This window comes from Capra hircus, chromosome 6, assembly GCF_001704415.2.
Source record: "Capra hircus breed San Clemente chromosome 6, ASM170441v1, whole genome shotgun sequence".
In the NCBI taxonomy this organism is placed as follows: Eukaryota; Metazoa; Chordata; class Mammalia; order Artiodactyla; family Bovidae; genus Capra; species Capra hircus.
The window spans coordinates 84,474,009-84,490,045 of record NC_030813.1 but is presented as its reverse complement, the minus strand read 5'-3'; the positions used below and the strand labels follow the sequence as shown (position 1 = coordinate 84,490,045).

Genomic DNA, 16,037 nt, shown 5'->3' with positions numbered 1-16,037 from the left:
GTTCATGGGGTTGCAAAGAATTGGACATGACTGAGCAGCTGAAATGAACTGAACTGAACTGAGATGATTGTTTTGTGGTTGTTTGGTTTTATGTGTATATGGGGTTTGTTTGTTTTTGGTCATTGTTAATGGATATCTTTTCCAAGTGCATTCTTTAAAAATGGTTTTTACCAGTGTGTAGAAATGTGATGAGCTTTTATAACCTCTTTTCACTCTGTCTCCTTTTTCTCATGTGGTGTTTCCAAGTGCTGAGTCTCTCCTGGAGCTTTTAGAGCAGAGAGACTCCCTTTGTGGTTGAGTTGCCTTGATCCACAGTCTGGTCCAGTGATTTCCAATTATGGGCACTTTTGTTTCCCTAAAGATATTTTACAATTCCTGGAGACTTTTTTTGTTGTTATTGTCACACTGGGAGGAGGAAAGCTGCTGGCGTCTAGTACCCAGAGGTTCTGACTATTCTTCCAACTTTTACATTCTCCTCCTTGCTCACTATTTTCTGACCATAATGGTCTTCTTTGAGATTCAGTTCAGTTCAGTCACTCAGTCATGTCTGACTCCTTGTGACCCCATGGACTGCGGTACACCAGGCTTCCCTATTCATCACCAACTCCCAGGGCTTACTCAAACTCATGTCCATTGAGTCAGTGATGCATCCAACCATCTCATCCTCTGTCATGCCCTTTTCCTCCTGCCTTCAGTCATTCCCAGCATCAAGGTCTTTTCACATGAGTCAGTTCTTCGTATCAGGTGGCCAAAGCATTAGAGTTTCAGCTTTAACATCAGTCCTTCCAATGAATATTCAGGACTGATTTCCTCTAGGATAGACTGGTTGGATCTCCTTGTTGTCCAAGGGACTCTCAAAAGTCTTCTCCAACACCACAGTTCAAAAGCATCAATTTTTTGAGATTACCTACACATTTTTTTCCTTCTGTCTGGAACTGCACCCCCTGATCCCACTTTTTCTGTTGCTTACTTCTTCTGATCCTTCTGATCCTTCCTGTATCCTTCATGTATCATGTTACCTCTCTGGAGGTAATTATAGACCCTCAGCCATTATCCTGAATTACCTTACTGTTTTAGTTACCTTTTAGGGGGGCCATTCTACAGTTTGTGGCATTTTAATTCTCTGACAAGGACTGAACTAGGCTCTCAGCAGTGCGAGTGTAGAGTTCTAAACTCTGGACCACCAGCAAATTCCAGCCTTTGTATTTAACTATTTATTACTGGCTCTCTCTCTATTCTATGAGCCCAGGGACCACAGCTTTTTGTTCCTACTCTTTATCCAGTATTGTCACAGTAACAAATCTGGAATACTCTAGCCAATTGTTCTGAATGAACAGATAAGTTAGAAAAAAAGGAAACAATGAATACAATGAAAGAGTCTTGAAGCACTGCAAAAGCCAGCATTTTTTTTTTCTTCATAACATTGAGTAAGATTAACCATAGCTGGAGAATCAATGAATTTATGAAAATGTTATTATGTACCTCTTTTGTGCAAGCTAATGAAAAATGCCAAGGTCTACATAGTACAGCTCCTTCTTTATTTGGAGTGTATAATATTGTTTATATGTGGAAGTTTAGACATGGACAATATTAGAAAAAGATAATTTATGTAGCAAATGATATGACATATAAGAGCTTACAAGACTGAATGATAATACTAGAGCTGCTATATTGCAAAATATAATAGTCTAATATATGACTCAAACAATCAGTATTTTAGGGGTTCAAAGGAAGTAAACATCTCTTTGAGCTAGCAAAAAGCTTCCTTGGAGAGGAAAGCAGTCTAGTGTGGTTTGGGAAGGGGGTATTTTTTTGTTTGGTTGGTGTGTGTGTGTGTGTGTGTGTGTGTGTGTGTGTGTGTGTAGCTTTTCCCCTGAAAGAAGCAGGGTATCTGCAGAACTTGTCTGATTACTTTCATGGGTAGGCCCAGAAAGGGATTTCCTAGTTCTCACCAGTAACTACTAATCTTCCATAAAGACCTAATCTGCATGCAGTTCCCAGCCAGAGGGAAGGCACAAGCTCAAGCTTGCCAAAGACAGTAACCTTTGGTTACTGGATGTACTTTCAGTCAGGGCCACACATATTTTTTCAATTATGCTCTTTTAATTTTGATCCTGGAGTCACATCAAGGACTACAGTTTATGTCTGATTTTAAGGAAAATGTTTTATTTTCATTTTACCAGATTAAGGGCAGGAGGAGAAGGGGGCAACAGAGGATGAGATGGTTGGATAACAGCATCAACGCAATGGACATGAATTTGAGCTATCTGCTCAGTAAAGGAAAGGGAAGCCTGGCCTACTGTACTCCATGGGGTAGCAAAGAGTCGGATATGACTTAGTGACTGAACCACAACAAACGGGCTTCGTCATTATCTTGTTTAAAATGGAGTACTCTCTAGTAATCTTAGGTTTCAGTTCAGTTCAGTTCAGTTCAGTCCCTCAGTAGTGTTCAGTCTTTGTGACCAAATGGACTGCAGCTTGACAAGCCTCCCTGTCCATCACCAACTCCCAGAGTTTACCCAAACTCACGCCCATTGAGTCAATGATGCCATCCAACCGTCTCATCCTCTGTCGCACCCTTCTCCTGTCTTCAATCTTTCCCAGCATCAGGGTCTTTTCCAATGAGTCAGGTCTTCACATCAGGTGGCCAAATTATTGGAGTTTCAGCTTCAACATTAGTCCTTCCAATGAACACTCAGAATTGATCTCTTTTAGGATGGACTGGTTGGATCTCCTTGTAGTCCAAGGGATGCTCAAGAGTCTTCTCCAACACCACAGTTCAAAAGCATCAATTCTTTGGCGCTCAGCTTTCTTTATAGTCCAACTCTCACATCCATACATGACTACTGGAAAAATTGTATCCTTGACTAGGTGGACATTTGTTGGCAAAGTAATGTCTCTGCTTTTTAATATGCAGTCTAGGTTGGTTGTAACTTTCCTTCCAAGGAGTAAGCATCTTTTAATTCCATGGTTTCAATCACCATCTACAGTGATTTTTCAGCCCCCCAAAATAAAGTCTGACACTGTTTCCACTGTTTCCCCATCTATCTGCCATGAAGTGATGGGACCAGATGCTACGATCTTGCTTTTCTGAATGTTGAGCGTTAAGCCAACTTTTTCACTCTCCTCTTTCACCTTCATCAAGAGGCTCTTTAGTTCTTCACCTTCTGCATTAAGGATGTTGTCATCTGCATATCTGAGATTATTGATATTTCTCCCAGCAATTTTGATTCCAGCTTGTACTTCCTCCAGCCCAGCGTTTCTCATGATGTACTCTGCATATAAGTTAAATAAGCAAGGTGACAATATACAGCCTTGGCATACTCCTTTTCTTATTTGCAACCAGTCTGTTGTTCCATGTCCAGTTCTAACTGTTGCTTCCTGACTTGCATACAGATTTTTCAAGAGGCAGGTCAAGTGGTCTAGTATTCCCATCTCTTTCAGAATTTTCCACAGTTTATTGTGATCCACACAGTCAAAGGCTTTGGTATAGTCAATAAAGCAGAGATAGATGTTTTTCTGGAACTCTCTTGCTTTCTCCATGATCCAGCGGACATTGGTAATTTGATCTCTGGTTCCTCTGCCTTTTCTAAAACCAGCTTGAACATCTGGAAGTTCACGATTCACATATTGTTGAAGTCTGGCTTGGAGAATTTTGAACATTACTTCACTAGCGTGTGAGATGAGTGCAACTGTGCAGTAGTTTGAACGTTCTTTGGCATTGCCTTTCTTTGGGATTGGAATGCACACTGACATTTTCCAGTCTTGTGACCACTGCTGAGTTTTCCAAATGTGCTGGCATATTAAATGCAGCACTTTCACTGCTTCATCTTTTAGGATTTGAACTAGTTCAATGAAAATTCCATTGCCTCCACTAGCTTTTTTCATAGTGATGTCTCCTAAGGCCCACTTGACTTCACATCCCACAATGTCTGGCTCTAGGTGAGTGAACACACCATCGTGATTATCTGGGTCATGAAGATCTTTTTTGCACAGTTCTTCTGTGTATTCTTGCCACCTCTTCTTAATATCTTCTGTTTCTGTTAGGTCCATGTCATTTCTATCCTTTATTGTGCCCATCTTTGCATGAAATGTTCCCTTGGTATCTCTAATTTTCTTAAAGCGGTCTCTAGTCTTTCCCATTCTATTGCTTTCCTCTATTTCTTTGCACTGACCTCTGAGGAAGGCTCTCTTATCTCTCCTTGCTATTCTTTGGAACTCTGCATTTAAATGGGTATATCTTTCCTTTTTTCCTTTGTATTTTGCTTCTCTTCTTTCGACAGCTTTTTGTAAGGCCTCCTCAGAGAGCCATTTTGCTTTTTTGCATTTCTTTTTCTTGGGGATGGTCTTAATCCCTGTCTCCTGTACAATGTCACGAACCTCCATCCATACTTCATCAGGTACTCTGTCAATCAGATCTAGTCCCTTAAATCTATTTCCCATTTCCATTGTATAATTGTAAAGTATTTGATTTAGGTCATACCTGAATGGCCTAGTGGTTTTCCCTACTTTCTTCAATTTAAGCCTGAATTTGGAAATAGAGTTTATAATCTGAGCCAAAGTCAGCTTCTGGTCTTGTTTTTGCTGACTGTATAGAGCTTCTACATCTTTGACTGCAAAGAATGTAATCAGTTTGATTTCAGTATTGACATCTGGTGATGTCCATGTGTAAGGTCTTCGCTTGTGTTCTTGGAAGAGGGTGTTTGCTAATCCAAGGACAAATTTGTCTGTTTCTCCAGGTGTTTCTTGACTTCCTACTCTTGCATTCCAGTCCCCTATAATGAAAATGATATCTTTTTTGGGTATTAGTTCTAAAAGGTCTTGTAGGTCTTCATAGAACCTTTCAACTTCAGCTTCTGCAGCATTTTCGATCTGGGTATAGACTTAGATTACCCTGATATTGAGTGGTTTGCCTTGGAAATGAACAGAGATCATTCAGTTGTGGATGTGGCTCTTGATGCACACAAGGTGCAATGCTATAAAGAGCTATCTTGCATAGGAACCTGGAATGTCAGGTCCATGAATCAAAGCGAATTGGAAGTGGTCAAACAGGAGATGGCCAGAGTGAACGTCAACATTTTAGGAATCAGGGAACTAAAATGGACTGGAATGGGTGAATTTAACTCAGATGACCATCATATATACTACTGTGGGCAAGAATCCCTTAGAAGAAATGGAGTAACCATCATAGTTAACAAAAGAGGCCAAAATGCAGTACTTGGATGCAATCTCAAAAACAACAGAATGATCTCTGTTAGTTTCCAAGCCAACCCATTCTTAAGTTTAGACCATTAAAAAAAGAAGGATACAATTAATTTTTTGTAATTTGGACTAAATATAACATTTACTTATATATACTGATCTTCCAGTAGATAAATATAAACATAGATTTAACTTCTCCAGAAATTGGTTACAGCAATGATTAGGTGTCCAAAAAGAAGTGGTCCCCTTAGCCTTGTTAAACTAGAAGCAGAAAAAAAGCAAATTCCTAGGAGATTATCTTTTATTAGGTTTAGATTCAGGAAATAAAAGATGCTTTGAGGACTTCTTTAAGGGCTTCCTGCCCCCAAACCTCTACCTTCACCAACCTGAAAATCTGTCATCAGGCATATAAGTAACTTGGGGTTGTCAATGTCACTTAATGCTTAAGAATACAAGATCTCGAGCCAGATATCCTGGGTTCACATGGCAGAACAACCACTTCCAATGCCAATTTAGACAATTAAGTGTCTTGAGCTTCAGTTTTTTTCACCTATAAAATGGGACTGATGAGAATAAAGAAAATGCTCTCCTCATAAGGCTGTATGAAGTTGACTAAGGAGCTGGTCCAATGCCTACCATGTAGTATGGACTTAATACATGTAAGCTATTATTAGTGGTTACACCAATAGTGTACTATACCAGAATCTACTCATTTTTTAAATAGAGGTCAACTCCTCAAGGGACCATGGTCTTATTAATGTCACATTTTAGTTCAAATAGATTCTTAGTAATTTCTTACACTCTGATATGACAGAATCCTGATCCTTTCTTACAGTGCCATTATGTACACAGTTCAGAATTTCAGAGGCCATTTATATTAAAGTGCTAAAAATCTTAAGGGCTTCCCAGATGACTCAGTGGTAAAGAATCTGCCTGCCAAAGCAGGATGCAGGAGATGTGGGTTTGATCCCTGGGTTGAGAAGATCCTCTGAAGAAGGGACTGGTTACTTACTCCAGTATTCTTGCCTGGGGACATCCATGGACAGACGAGCAGAGGCTATGATCCATAAGATCACAAAAGAGTCAGACATGTGAGCATGCCTGCACATATGCAGAGATCTTAACATCACATTTTCTCCTTGTTCCTTGAGAAATGAAAATGAAATGTGTTCTGAAAAACTTAGTGAATCATAAGTGACATAAATCAGAACTGTTCCAAACCCCTGGAATGACCACTTATGAAGGGGGTGGGAGTCACTACTGGGGTCTCCTGGCTTCTGCCTTGCTTTAGATTCCCACAGAGTTTAACTTACCCTTGGCAACATGATTTGCAGATAAAGCAAAAACAACCATGTTATTATTTTCTCTCCTTTATGGTATTCTTGAACTTTCATTCATTTTCTCATTTATTCATTCATTTATTTAATCCATCTAACATACACTGAGCATTTACTGTGGACCAGGCATTGTGTCAAACAATAAACATACAGTCCAGAGTGGGAAAGACAATTGTAAACCAGTGTGATAATTGCTACGATAGAATCATGTGCAAGATGCTGGGGTGGCTTCAGTTCAGTTCAGTTCAGTCACTCAGTCACTTCCAACTCTTTGCAACCCCATGGACTGCAGCATGACAGACCTCCCTGTCCATCACCAACTTCAAGAGTTTACCCAAACTCATGCCCATTGAGTCGATGATGCCATCCAACTATCTCATCTTCTGTAATCCCCTTCTCCTGCCCTCAATCTTTCCCAGCATCAGTGTCTTTTCCACTGAGTCAGCTCTTCGCATCAGGCCAAAATATTGGAGTTTCAGCTTCAACATCAGTCCTTCCAATGAACATTCAGGACTGATCTCTTTTAGGATGGACTGGTTGGATCTCCTTGCAGTTCAAGGGACTCTCAAGAGTCTGTCCAACACCACAGTTCAGAAGGATCAAGTCTTCAGCGCTCAGCTTTCTTTGTAGTCCAATTCTCATATCCATACATGACTACTGGAAAAACTGTAGCCTGGACTAGATGGACCTTTGTTGGCAAAGTAATATCTCTGCTTTTTAATATGCAGTCTAGGTTGCTCATAACCATAACTTTCCTTCCAAGGAGTAAGAATCTTTTAATTTCATGGCTGCAGTCACCATCTGCAGTGATTTGGGAGCCAAAAAATAAAAAATAAATAAAGTCTGCCACTGTTTCCACTGTTTCTCCATCTATTTACCATGAAAAGGAGAATTTAATTTTGTTTGAGGAAGGCAAGTCAAAGACAAGTTAGTTGTCACTGAAGAATACCATAATTGTCATTGAAGAAACTTACCTGAAAAAAAAGTATACTGAAGGAAGAGGGAAATGAGTGTGCAAAATTGTAAAGGTGTGAACCAGGACAGTAAGATTAGGAAAGAACAGGTAATAAAGAAGATAATAGGAGTAGGATTAAAAAAGGACCATGATATGCAGATGATACCACTCTAATGGCAGAATGCAAAGAAGAACTAAAGAATTTCTTGATGAGGCTAAAAGAGGGTAATGAGAAAGCTGGATTAAAATTCAACATTCAAAAAGTAAGATCATGGCATGCAGTCCCATAACTTTCTGGCAATCAGATGGAGAAAAAATGGAAACAGTGACAGTCTTTATTTTCTTGGGCCCCCAAAAGCACTGTGGATGGTGACTGCATCCGTAAAACAAGAATTTGCTTGCTCCTTGGAAGAAAAGCCAGAACAAACCTAGACACTGTATTAAAAAGCAGATACATCACTTTGCTCACAAAAGTCCATATAATCAAAGCTATGGTTTTTCCAGTAGTTATATACAGATGTAAGTGTTGGACCATAAAGATAGATGAGGGACAAAGAATTGATACTTTTGAACTGTAGTGCTGGAGAAGACTCTTGAGAGTCCCTTGGACGGCAAGGAGATCAAACCAGTCAATCCTAAAGAAAATTAACCCTGAATATTAATTGGAAGGACTGATGCTGAAGCTCCAATACTTTGGCCACCTGATGTGAAGAACTGACTCATTAGAGAAGACCCTGATGCTGGGAAAGATTGAAGGCAGAAGGTGAAGGGGATGACAGAGGATGAGATGGTTGAATGGCATCACCAATTCAATGGCCATGAGTCTGAGTAAACTCTGGGAGATAATGAAGAACAGAGAAGCCTGGCATGCTGCGGTCCATGGGGTCTCAAAGAGTCAGATACAACTGAGTGACTAAATAGCAACAACAACAAGGCCCATGAAGGGTTAAGATTGTGGAGCTCATGCTAAGAGACACTGGGTTTCAAGCAGGAGTGTAATATACTCAAACTTGTGCTTTAGGGATCTCGTCCTGGCTGCTGGCATATTGGGTAACAAGTAGGGGAGGAAAGACAGAGTTGAATCACATAAAGGTGCCAGTGAGGGGAACACTGCAAAAGCCTGAACACAAGTTTTGAAGGAGCTGATTTTTAGACCACAGCAGTGAGATGGAAGGAAGAGAGGGAAATTCAGTATTTAATGAGGTAAAATCTACTGAGCACTGTTATTAATTTAGAGGAATCAAGGAGAAGGAAGAATCTATTGGGCAAGGGAACCAATATTCCCTCTTCCCAAAGAAGGCAAGATTACCATGGAACTGGTCCCTACATAAACTTACACGGATCTGCAATTTCTGAATTTTGACTTTCACTCTGGTGTTTTTTTTTTTTTTTAATCTTTTCAGGCAGTGCCTCAATACTCTTTTGGGGATCAGGTAACTTTAGGAGATAATTTCACAGAATATCCAAAATCCTTCAATGGTTCAGACTAAAAAAGCCAAGTAATAAAATGCTGACAGTATGAAGTGTGATGAAATATAGACCTGCCAAAGAGAAGATTAACAAGTGAGGGTATCAGAGTCACATGACAGATGTTGATACATATTATGTCAAATGCTCTCATAAGGGATATTCATGTGAGAAATAAGCAAATTGATACCAATAGAGATTAGAATGCCATATTGGAGAATGAGGAAAATACATGGTAGGTGAATGCTGCCTTGAAAAATAGCACCAATAGTTTAAATTATTTGACAATCAAAATGAACATTATGAACAGTGTTTAGTATATCAGCAATGTGTGACATGTGGTATACATTTTTTTTTTTTATCCTCAAAACAATTCTACAACGTACATGACTCTGTTACATCATGTTAGAGCAGAATCAAACTATAATGATAAGATTGTTCAGTTTTACAAGGATTAGACCTTGGTTTAAGTCTTACCACTGCATATAGCCAGTTCACAAGTCTGGGAACAAACGCATCCTTAACTTTTCCATATGTCTCTAGATAAGATGAAGAGTAACATTTTCTTAGGATTAACACTTTAAATTTTTTTCTATTCAGATGTCTAGGATATTTCAACATTCTGGAGAGGGTCGGTTTATCAAATCTCATGTTATCAAATTAAGGTATGTAAACTTGGCTTGGGGCTTCCCAGGTGGCAGCAGTGGTAAAGAATCTGCCTGCCAATGAAAGAGATGCAGGAGACATGGTTTCGATCCCTGGGTTGGAAAGATCCCCTGGGAGAGGGCATGGCAACTCAACTCTGATATTCTTGCCTAGAGAATCCCATGGACAGAGGAGCCTGGTGGACTATAGTCCTAGGGTCTCAAAGAGTTGGACACCACTGAAGTGACTTAGCACATAAAGGCCAGCCCCTTTTGATTATCCTCACTTTAAGCCTACCCAAAATCAGACTATGATTTTCTCTTCTATAAGGTTTTTCCTTGGATGCTCCTGCATTATTTTATTTCTAATGCCTTTTCACTCTTTGTTCTGATAAAAGGCAACATATATAAATTGAAGGTATGCATTATCAGAGACTAAAATAAGTTACTGAAATTTATCCTGAATATATTTTAATAGAATATCCAAAAGGCTTGGCATTTAGTGAAATAATATATCTTGTTTTCTATCAATTTTGATAAAAATTGATGAAATTTTTAAAATTTTATTGTGGATATCAATCAGTTTACACACATACATATTTATACACACGAGCTTCAGAGGTGGTGCAGTGATAAAGAATCCACTTGCAAGGCAGGACACTCAGATTTGATCCCTGAGTTGGGAAGATCCCCTGAAGAAGGAAATGGCAACCTACTCTAGTATTCTTGCCTGGAAAATCCCATGAACAGAGGAGCCTGGTAGGCTACAGACCATGGGATTGCAAAGAGTCAGACACAACTTAGTAGCTAAACAACATATATATCTATATATATATGTTGATATATACACATGTGATAACATGCATATACATATATCTTTGTAAATACACAAATATACTTGTAATACTTATTTACTTCACTTATTGATGGTAAATATACATATGGTCAGGAGCCCATGTCTCTTCTATCCCCTTTCCCCTTTCTACTCTCCTTTCTTCCTTCATTTTTTATATATTTCCAATTAAATTTGTTCTCAAAATATAACTAGAGGGCTTCTAGACCTCTACACTTTATTGTAAATTTTTATATTTGAACTTATCAAATGATCTTTTATAATTTCTTTTTTCAATCATCCATGTTTCAAACTCATATTAACTGACTACTAAGCCCCTAAACACCAATGGCTTAACACAATAAAGATCTATTTAATTTCCACAGTACAGTCCAAACAGAAGTGGCATAAGTGGATGCAGGAATGATTGGGATTATAGAATGGACTTGCCCACTGAATCTCTGGTTGGCAAATAAGGGAAGAGTGAACGCATGGAGGATGGTACAGGAGGGCCAGGTCTGGGAGCAGGGTACATCATTTCTTCCCACATTTCACTGTCCAGGATTCACTAGAGAGTTTCAATAAACTGCAAGGAAGGCTAGGAAATGAAATTTAGCTCTTGCTTAGAAGGCAAAGCTTAGCAGAAGCGTTTGGTGAATGCAAAGCTTTGTCTTTTCCACACCACAACAGAGGAATAATGACCTTGGTTACAACTTGGTTCAGAATCCCTTAAAAAGCAAATCACTTAAGTGCATGTGTAGAGCATGATTTCATGAACCTCTCCTCCTCCCACAACCTCCTCTTTTTCAAAAAAGTTATGAAACTAAAATTATCTCATAGCTAGATGGTGAGCTAAGTTAGAGGCAAGAAGAATGTTTTTTCCAGCTATTTATTTTAGCTGTTATTCCTAGAGATCATTTAAAAATCTGATATGCACACATTCCACTCACTATGTTTCTTTAAATCTAGTGTGAATCTAGTTCAAATCTAGTGTGAATCTAGTGTGTAAAACTAGTTCCTGGTTAGAGAACTGACTTTATTATGATTACCTCTATCTGCTTTTTCCTCTTTAGTCCAGATCAAAATGGTATGAACATTCTTATGGTGCTTGTGTTTCGATTCCCATCTACTGATAGTACTGAGCAAGTCAGGAAAAAAATTGAAAGGATTCTATATCAAAGTCTGAAGAGAGAACCGATGCCTTTAACTATATACAAACCATCATTTACACTCACACGTAAGTCCTTTTACCATCTTTGTGGTTTCTTCCCTTCACAATCCTTTTTTTACTTTTCGTAAGAATTCAGGTCAATGTACTCTCTCATTTCAAGAATTCACCCTTGATGAATGTATGTCAGTGTAGATTAAAACTAAAATAAAAATTCGCTATGAGGTAAAGTCTAGTTTTATGATTTTTTTTTTCATATTTAACTTTGGCATCACTATGGGTTTTTAATTCACCCCTGTGTAAGAATTTTCATGTTGGATCTTTTCAAAAGCCTGAAAGGGTAAGCATTAATTGCACCATTTTAAGGAAGCTAGACTCAGGGAAGGTATCAGACAGGACCTGCAAGCATTGGCGGCAGGGGGCGGCGGGGGCGGTAATAAAGCACAGGTATCAGGACTCCCGGAGGCCAGTTCTGGGGGTTAGCTTCCATAGTCTCAAAGAAACAGAATCTTTATGAAGGTTGAAGCCTGTTGGAAGAAACATTAACATGAACCATAAAGAGATTCTCTCTAGCTTATTTCCAGTTTAAAACAATTTTAGTCATCTCCTCATAGATTCTTCACAATACAAACTCAGAAAAGCTGTCGTTTCATTTTCCCCCCAAAGCAGAAAAAAATGGAGCTCAGAAAGGTTATGAAAGTAAAACTAAAACTGCCTCGCAGCTAGTGGGAATCCAAACTGAGAGACATTTCTGTTTTTCTGTACCAACACAAAATTAGAGAAAGTAAAATAATGTATTTCAAATAAGATTATAAGTGCCAAGATCAGGGACTGTGTCTTTTTATTTTCTTATTCCTCCCCCTGAACTCTAGCATATGTCTCACAGGAGTTAGGTATTCCAACTCTGTTCGTTGTTTCTAATTAAGTATTTCCAAATGTGGTTGCTTCTGATTTAATACCAAAAAATAAGGCTTGTCCTTTAGATCTCGAATCGTTTCCCCTCCCAACAACTATGAATTTAAAACACAGATTGTTGAATTTCTCTGTTGGTAGAAAACCAGGAAAATCCTTTAAATACTTTTTGATAGAATCCCCATGCACAATAGTGATAGCTTCTTCACAGAGTAATTAGAAATGATGAAGAATATGGTATCCACCTTTATTTTAAAATCAATTATATTCCAAGGAAAAACATGGCATTTTCCAGCACTCTGTAAATGGCAATCTCAAACTAAATCTCAATTCCTGGTAATATAATTGTGCCTAACACATGATTATATAAGCTAAAGTAAAATATCCACCATAAATTAAAATTGTAGAGTTTCTTATTTTACAATTTTAAAAATCATTTTTCAGCCTTCCTGGTCATGTATACTGACTTTTTATTATAAAGGTTGTTTTAATTGATTGTATTAAATGATATTCTATGACCATCCTTGATAAGCAAACTTCTACCACATACATTTTCTTCTGCTACATACAAAGCTCACATTAAATAAAGAGAAGTAAAATGTCCAGGAGACTTCTAATAGGATTTGGGGCTCACATTCCTCTTAGGGGAAAGTCAGTATTCTTGCAGAAAATATGATATACTTTCCTACTTTCTAACAAATAAAACAAATACCAAACCACCCCAATCAAATGAAACTGACTATAAAGGAACACTAAGATAAATTTGAAGGGAAAAAGGTGTCACAGAAGGGAGACATAAAGTGGAGGGAGAAATAGGGGGCTGGCTGTATACAAGAGACCTTCATGCCTCCAGTACCTGCTGACTTCCACCGTATTCACTGTGAAAGTCATCCTCAGTGAGAGAAGCCATCAGCCTGCAAGGACCAAGTTCCCACCCTTTGTAGTCAAAGGCCTGGGAGTTGGTCTGTGAGGGACCTGGGATGCCTGTCAACCTGGCTTCCAGCCATATGCCTAACACACATAGGCCAGTCCAGCTGCTACAGTGAACACCAGTTGTGATGGGAATAGAGGTCGTTTCCCTTAGTTTTATCGGAACTCCCACAGAAATCAATCATGGACATTTATCCTAATCATTCTTTCCTCATTTCCTAACTTCCGTTTTTTTGGTTTCTTAGCAAAAATCAGAAAACAAAATGCTACCTTTTTAGGGTAAAATTGTACATTTTGAACCAAATCAGAGTAGAGGGTTATTTATATATTTCTTGATTACAAAAATATCTTATATGGATTCTTTGGACAATAAGCATTTTATAGTAACCATTTGAACAAAATCACATGAAAATAGGAACATACACTTCCACCGACTAATTCATGTTTTGTTTATTCCAGCTATCGACAACAAAAAGATGAGGAATCTTCTCAACAGCCGTAAGTTCCAAAGCCCATGATTTATGATCTATTTCATAGCAAAGATAATTAATAAAAGCCCAGAAAGTTATAAGTAGAATTTACCACATTCTTTTATGAGGTATAATTGATATAACATTGTATTAGTTTTGAACATACAATGTATAATTATTTGTTATCTGTATTTGAAAATGATCATAACAGTAATACCAAGCTGTTTTTTTTCTGTTGTAAACCACTTATTCTTTTTATTATGTTTTATTACTGTTGACATTTTAAGACATTTAAATTTATACATTTATGCCAAATATAATTTTTAGTGTTTTGACTTACAGAATGTGGTAAAAAATTATACAGTATTCTTGATATTACATACATAACATATGTAGCTACATTTCTAACATCTTGCATGCATGTGTGCTAAGTTCCATTGGTCGTGTTCAACTCTTTGTGACCCTATGGCCCATAGACAGCCAGGTTCCTCTGTCCATGGGATTCTCCAGACAAGAATACTGGAGTGGGTTACCATGCCCTTCCCCAGGAAATCTTCCCTACCCAGGGATGAAACCTGCATCTCTATGTCTGCTGCATTGGCAGGTGGATTCTTTACCACTAGAGCCACCTGGGAGGACTAATTTCACATTTTACTTATCACTAATCTTTACATGGACTTCCCAGGTGACTCAGAGGTAAAGAATCCACGTGCCAATGCAGGAGACACAGGAGATACAGGCTCGATCCCTGGGTCAGGAAGATCCCTTTGAGGAGGAAATGGCAAACCATTCCAGTATTCTTGCCTGGATAATCCCATGGACAGAGGAGCTGGCAGGCTACAGTCCGTGAGGTTGCAAAGAGTCAGACATGACTGAGCACCAGCACAAACTTTACATACTCTATTACTAATCTTTTTCAGAACAATATGTTCCATTTTATCCCAACAGTCACAGTCATTTACCCATCACTAAAGTCTCTTGCTTGATCGTTGTTCAGTCACTAAACCATGGCTGATTCTTTGTGACCCAAAGGACAGAAACATGCTAGGCTTCTTTGTCCTTCACTATCTCCGGGACTTTGCTCAGATTCGTGTCTATTGAGTCTATGGTTGAGTCTACCGTAGACTGGGTAGTGTATAAACAGCAGAAATATATTGCTAATAGTTCCGGAGGCTAGAAGTCCGAGATTGTTGTGAGGTGAGGGCCACTTCCTACTCATAGATTCTTGCTGCACAGTCAAGTGGTGGAAGGGGCTAGGGGTTCCTCTGCAGACTATTTTACAAGGTACTGATCCATTCATGAGAGCTCCACTCTCATGACTTAAGCACCTCTGGAAGGCTGTGCCTACTAATACTACCACCTTTAAGGGTTAGGGATTTCAACTATAAATCCGGGGAGTACACATTCAGACCATTGCATGAAATAACCACATTTTCATAGAACCTTTCATCTTTCCTGTGTTCCTAGATAAGATGGTGTGCAGGCACAGTGGCTTCTGAATGCATACATAGAGAAAAGAATTGATGGGTCACGACTGGAAGTTTCGAACTATAGCTTCTGTTTGGCGAGGGACTGGTGAACTATACCTTTATTTCTGGTGTGGCAAATCACAATATCAGTGGCTTTGTCAGAATTGTTAGGGTTCTCCACACAGTTCTGGTTCAAAGAAATAGGTTGGGCAGTCCAAGAAGTTGTTTTTTAAACCAACCCACTGAACACTGCAGTTACTGAAAATTACCTCCAAAATGTATATATTTTTTTCTTATCTGTCCTTAATTTTTGATGATTTTGTTCCTTTTACCTTTGAGTAATACCATAAGCTCAAATTTTTCATCTTCAGTCTTGGGATAATAACATCTAATAACAGAGAGATAATAACAGAGTTATTAAAATTAGGGCAAGTATATGTAACACTATGTACAGGGTCTAGATCATAACTAGTAGATATTATTTTTATTATTATTACCTTCACATTTATTTTTAGAGGAAATTGGGAGAGGAGGCTTTAGACTCTACTGATGTGGCACCATATTAATGGAGAAACTCTACATGACAGAAGTATGATAAATTTATACATATGATTTTGCAACTATTTTTTTAATCTGTTTCTGAATAAAACC

The 16,037-nt window shown here is 38.5% G+C and overlaps 1 protein-coding gene across 1 annotated transcript in view; it reads left to right on the top strand.

The window, feature by feature from the left end:
- The window catches only part of LOC102185449 (transmembrane protease serine 11F), a 104,484-nt gene that overhangs the window by 73,332 nt on the left and 15,115 nt on the right, over positions 1 to 16,037 (top strand). The window contains exons 5-7 of the mRNA XM_018049513.1: positions 9,562 to 9,626; positions 11,511 to 11,674; positions 13,907 to 13,945. Of these exons, the coding sequence (XP_017905002.1) occupies positions 9,562 to 9,626; positions 11,511 to 11,674; positions 13,907 to 13,945 (268 nt within the window). The remainder of the gene's footprint in view (positions 1 to 9,561; positions 9,627 to 11,510; positions 11,675 to 13,906; positions 13,946 to 16,037) is intronic.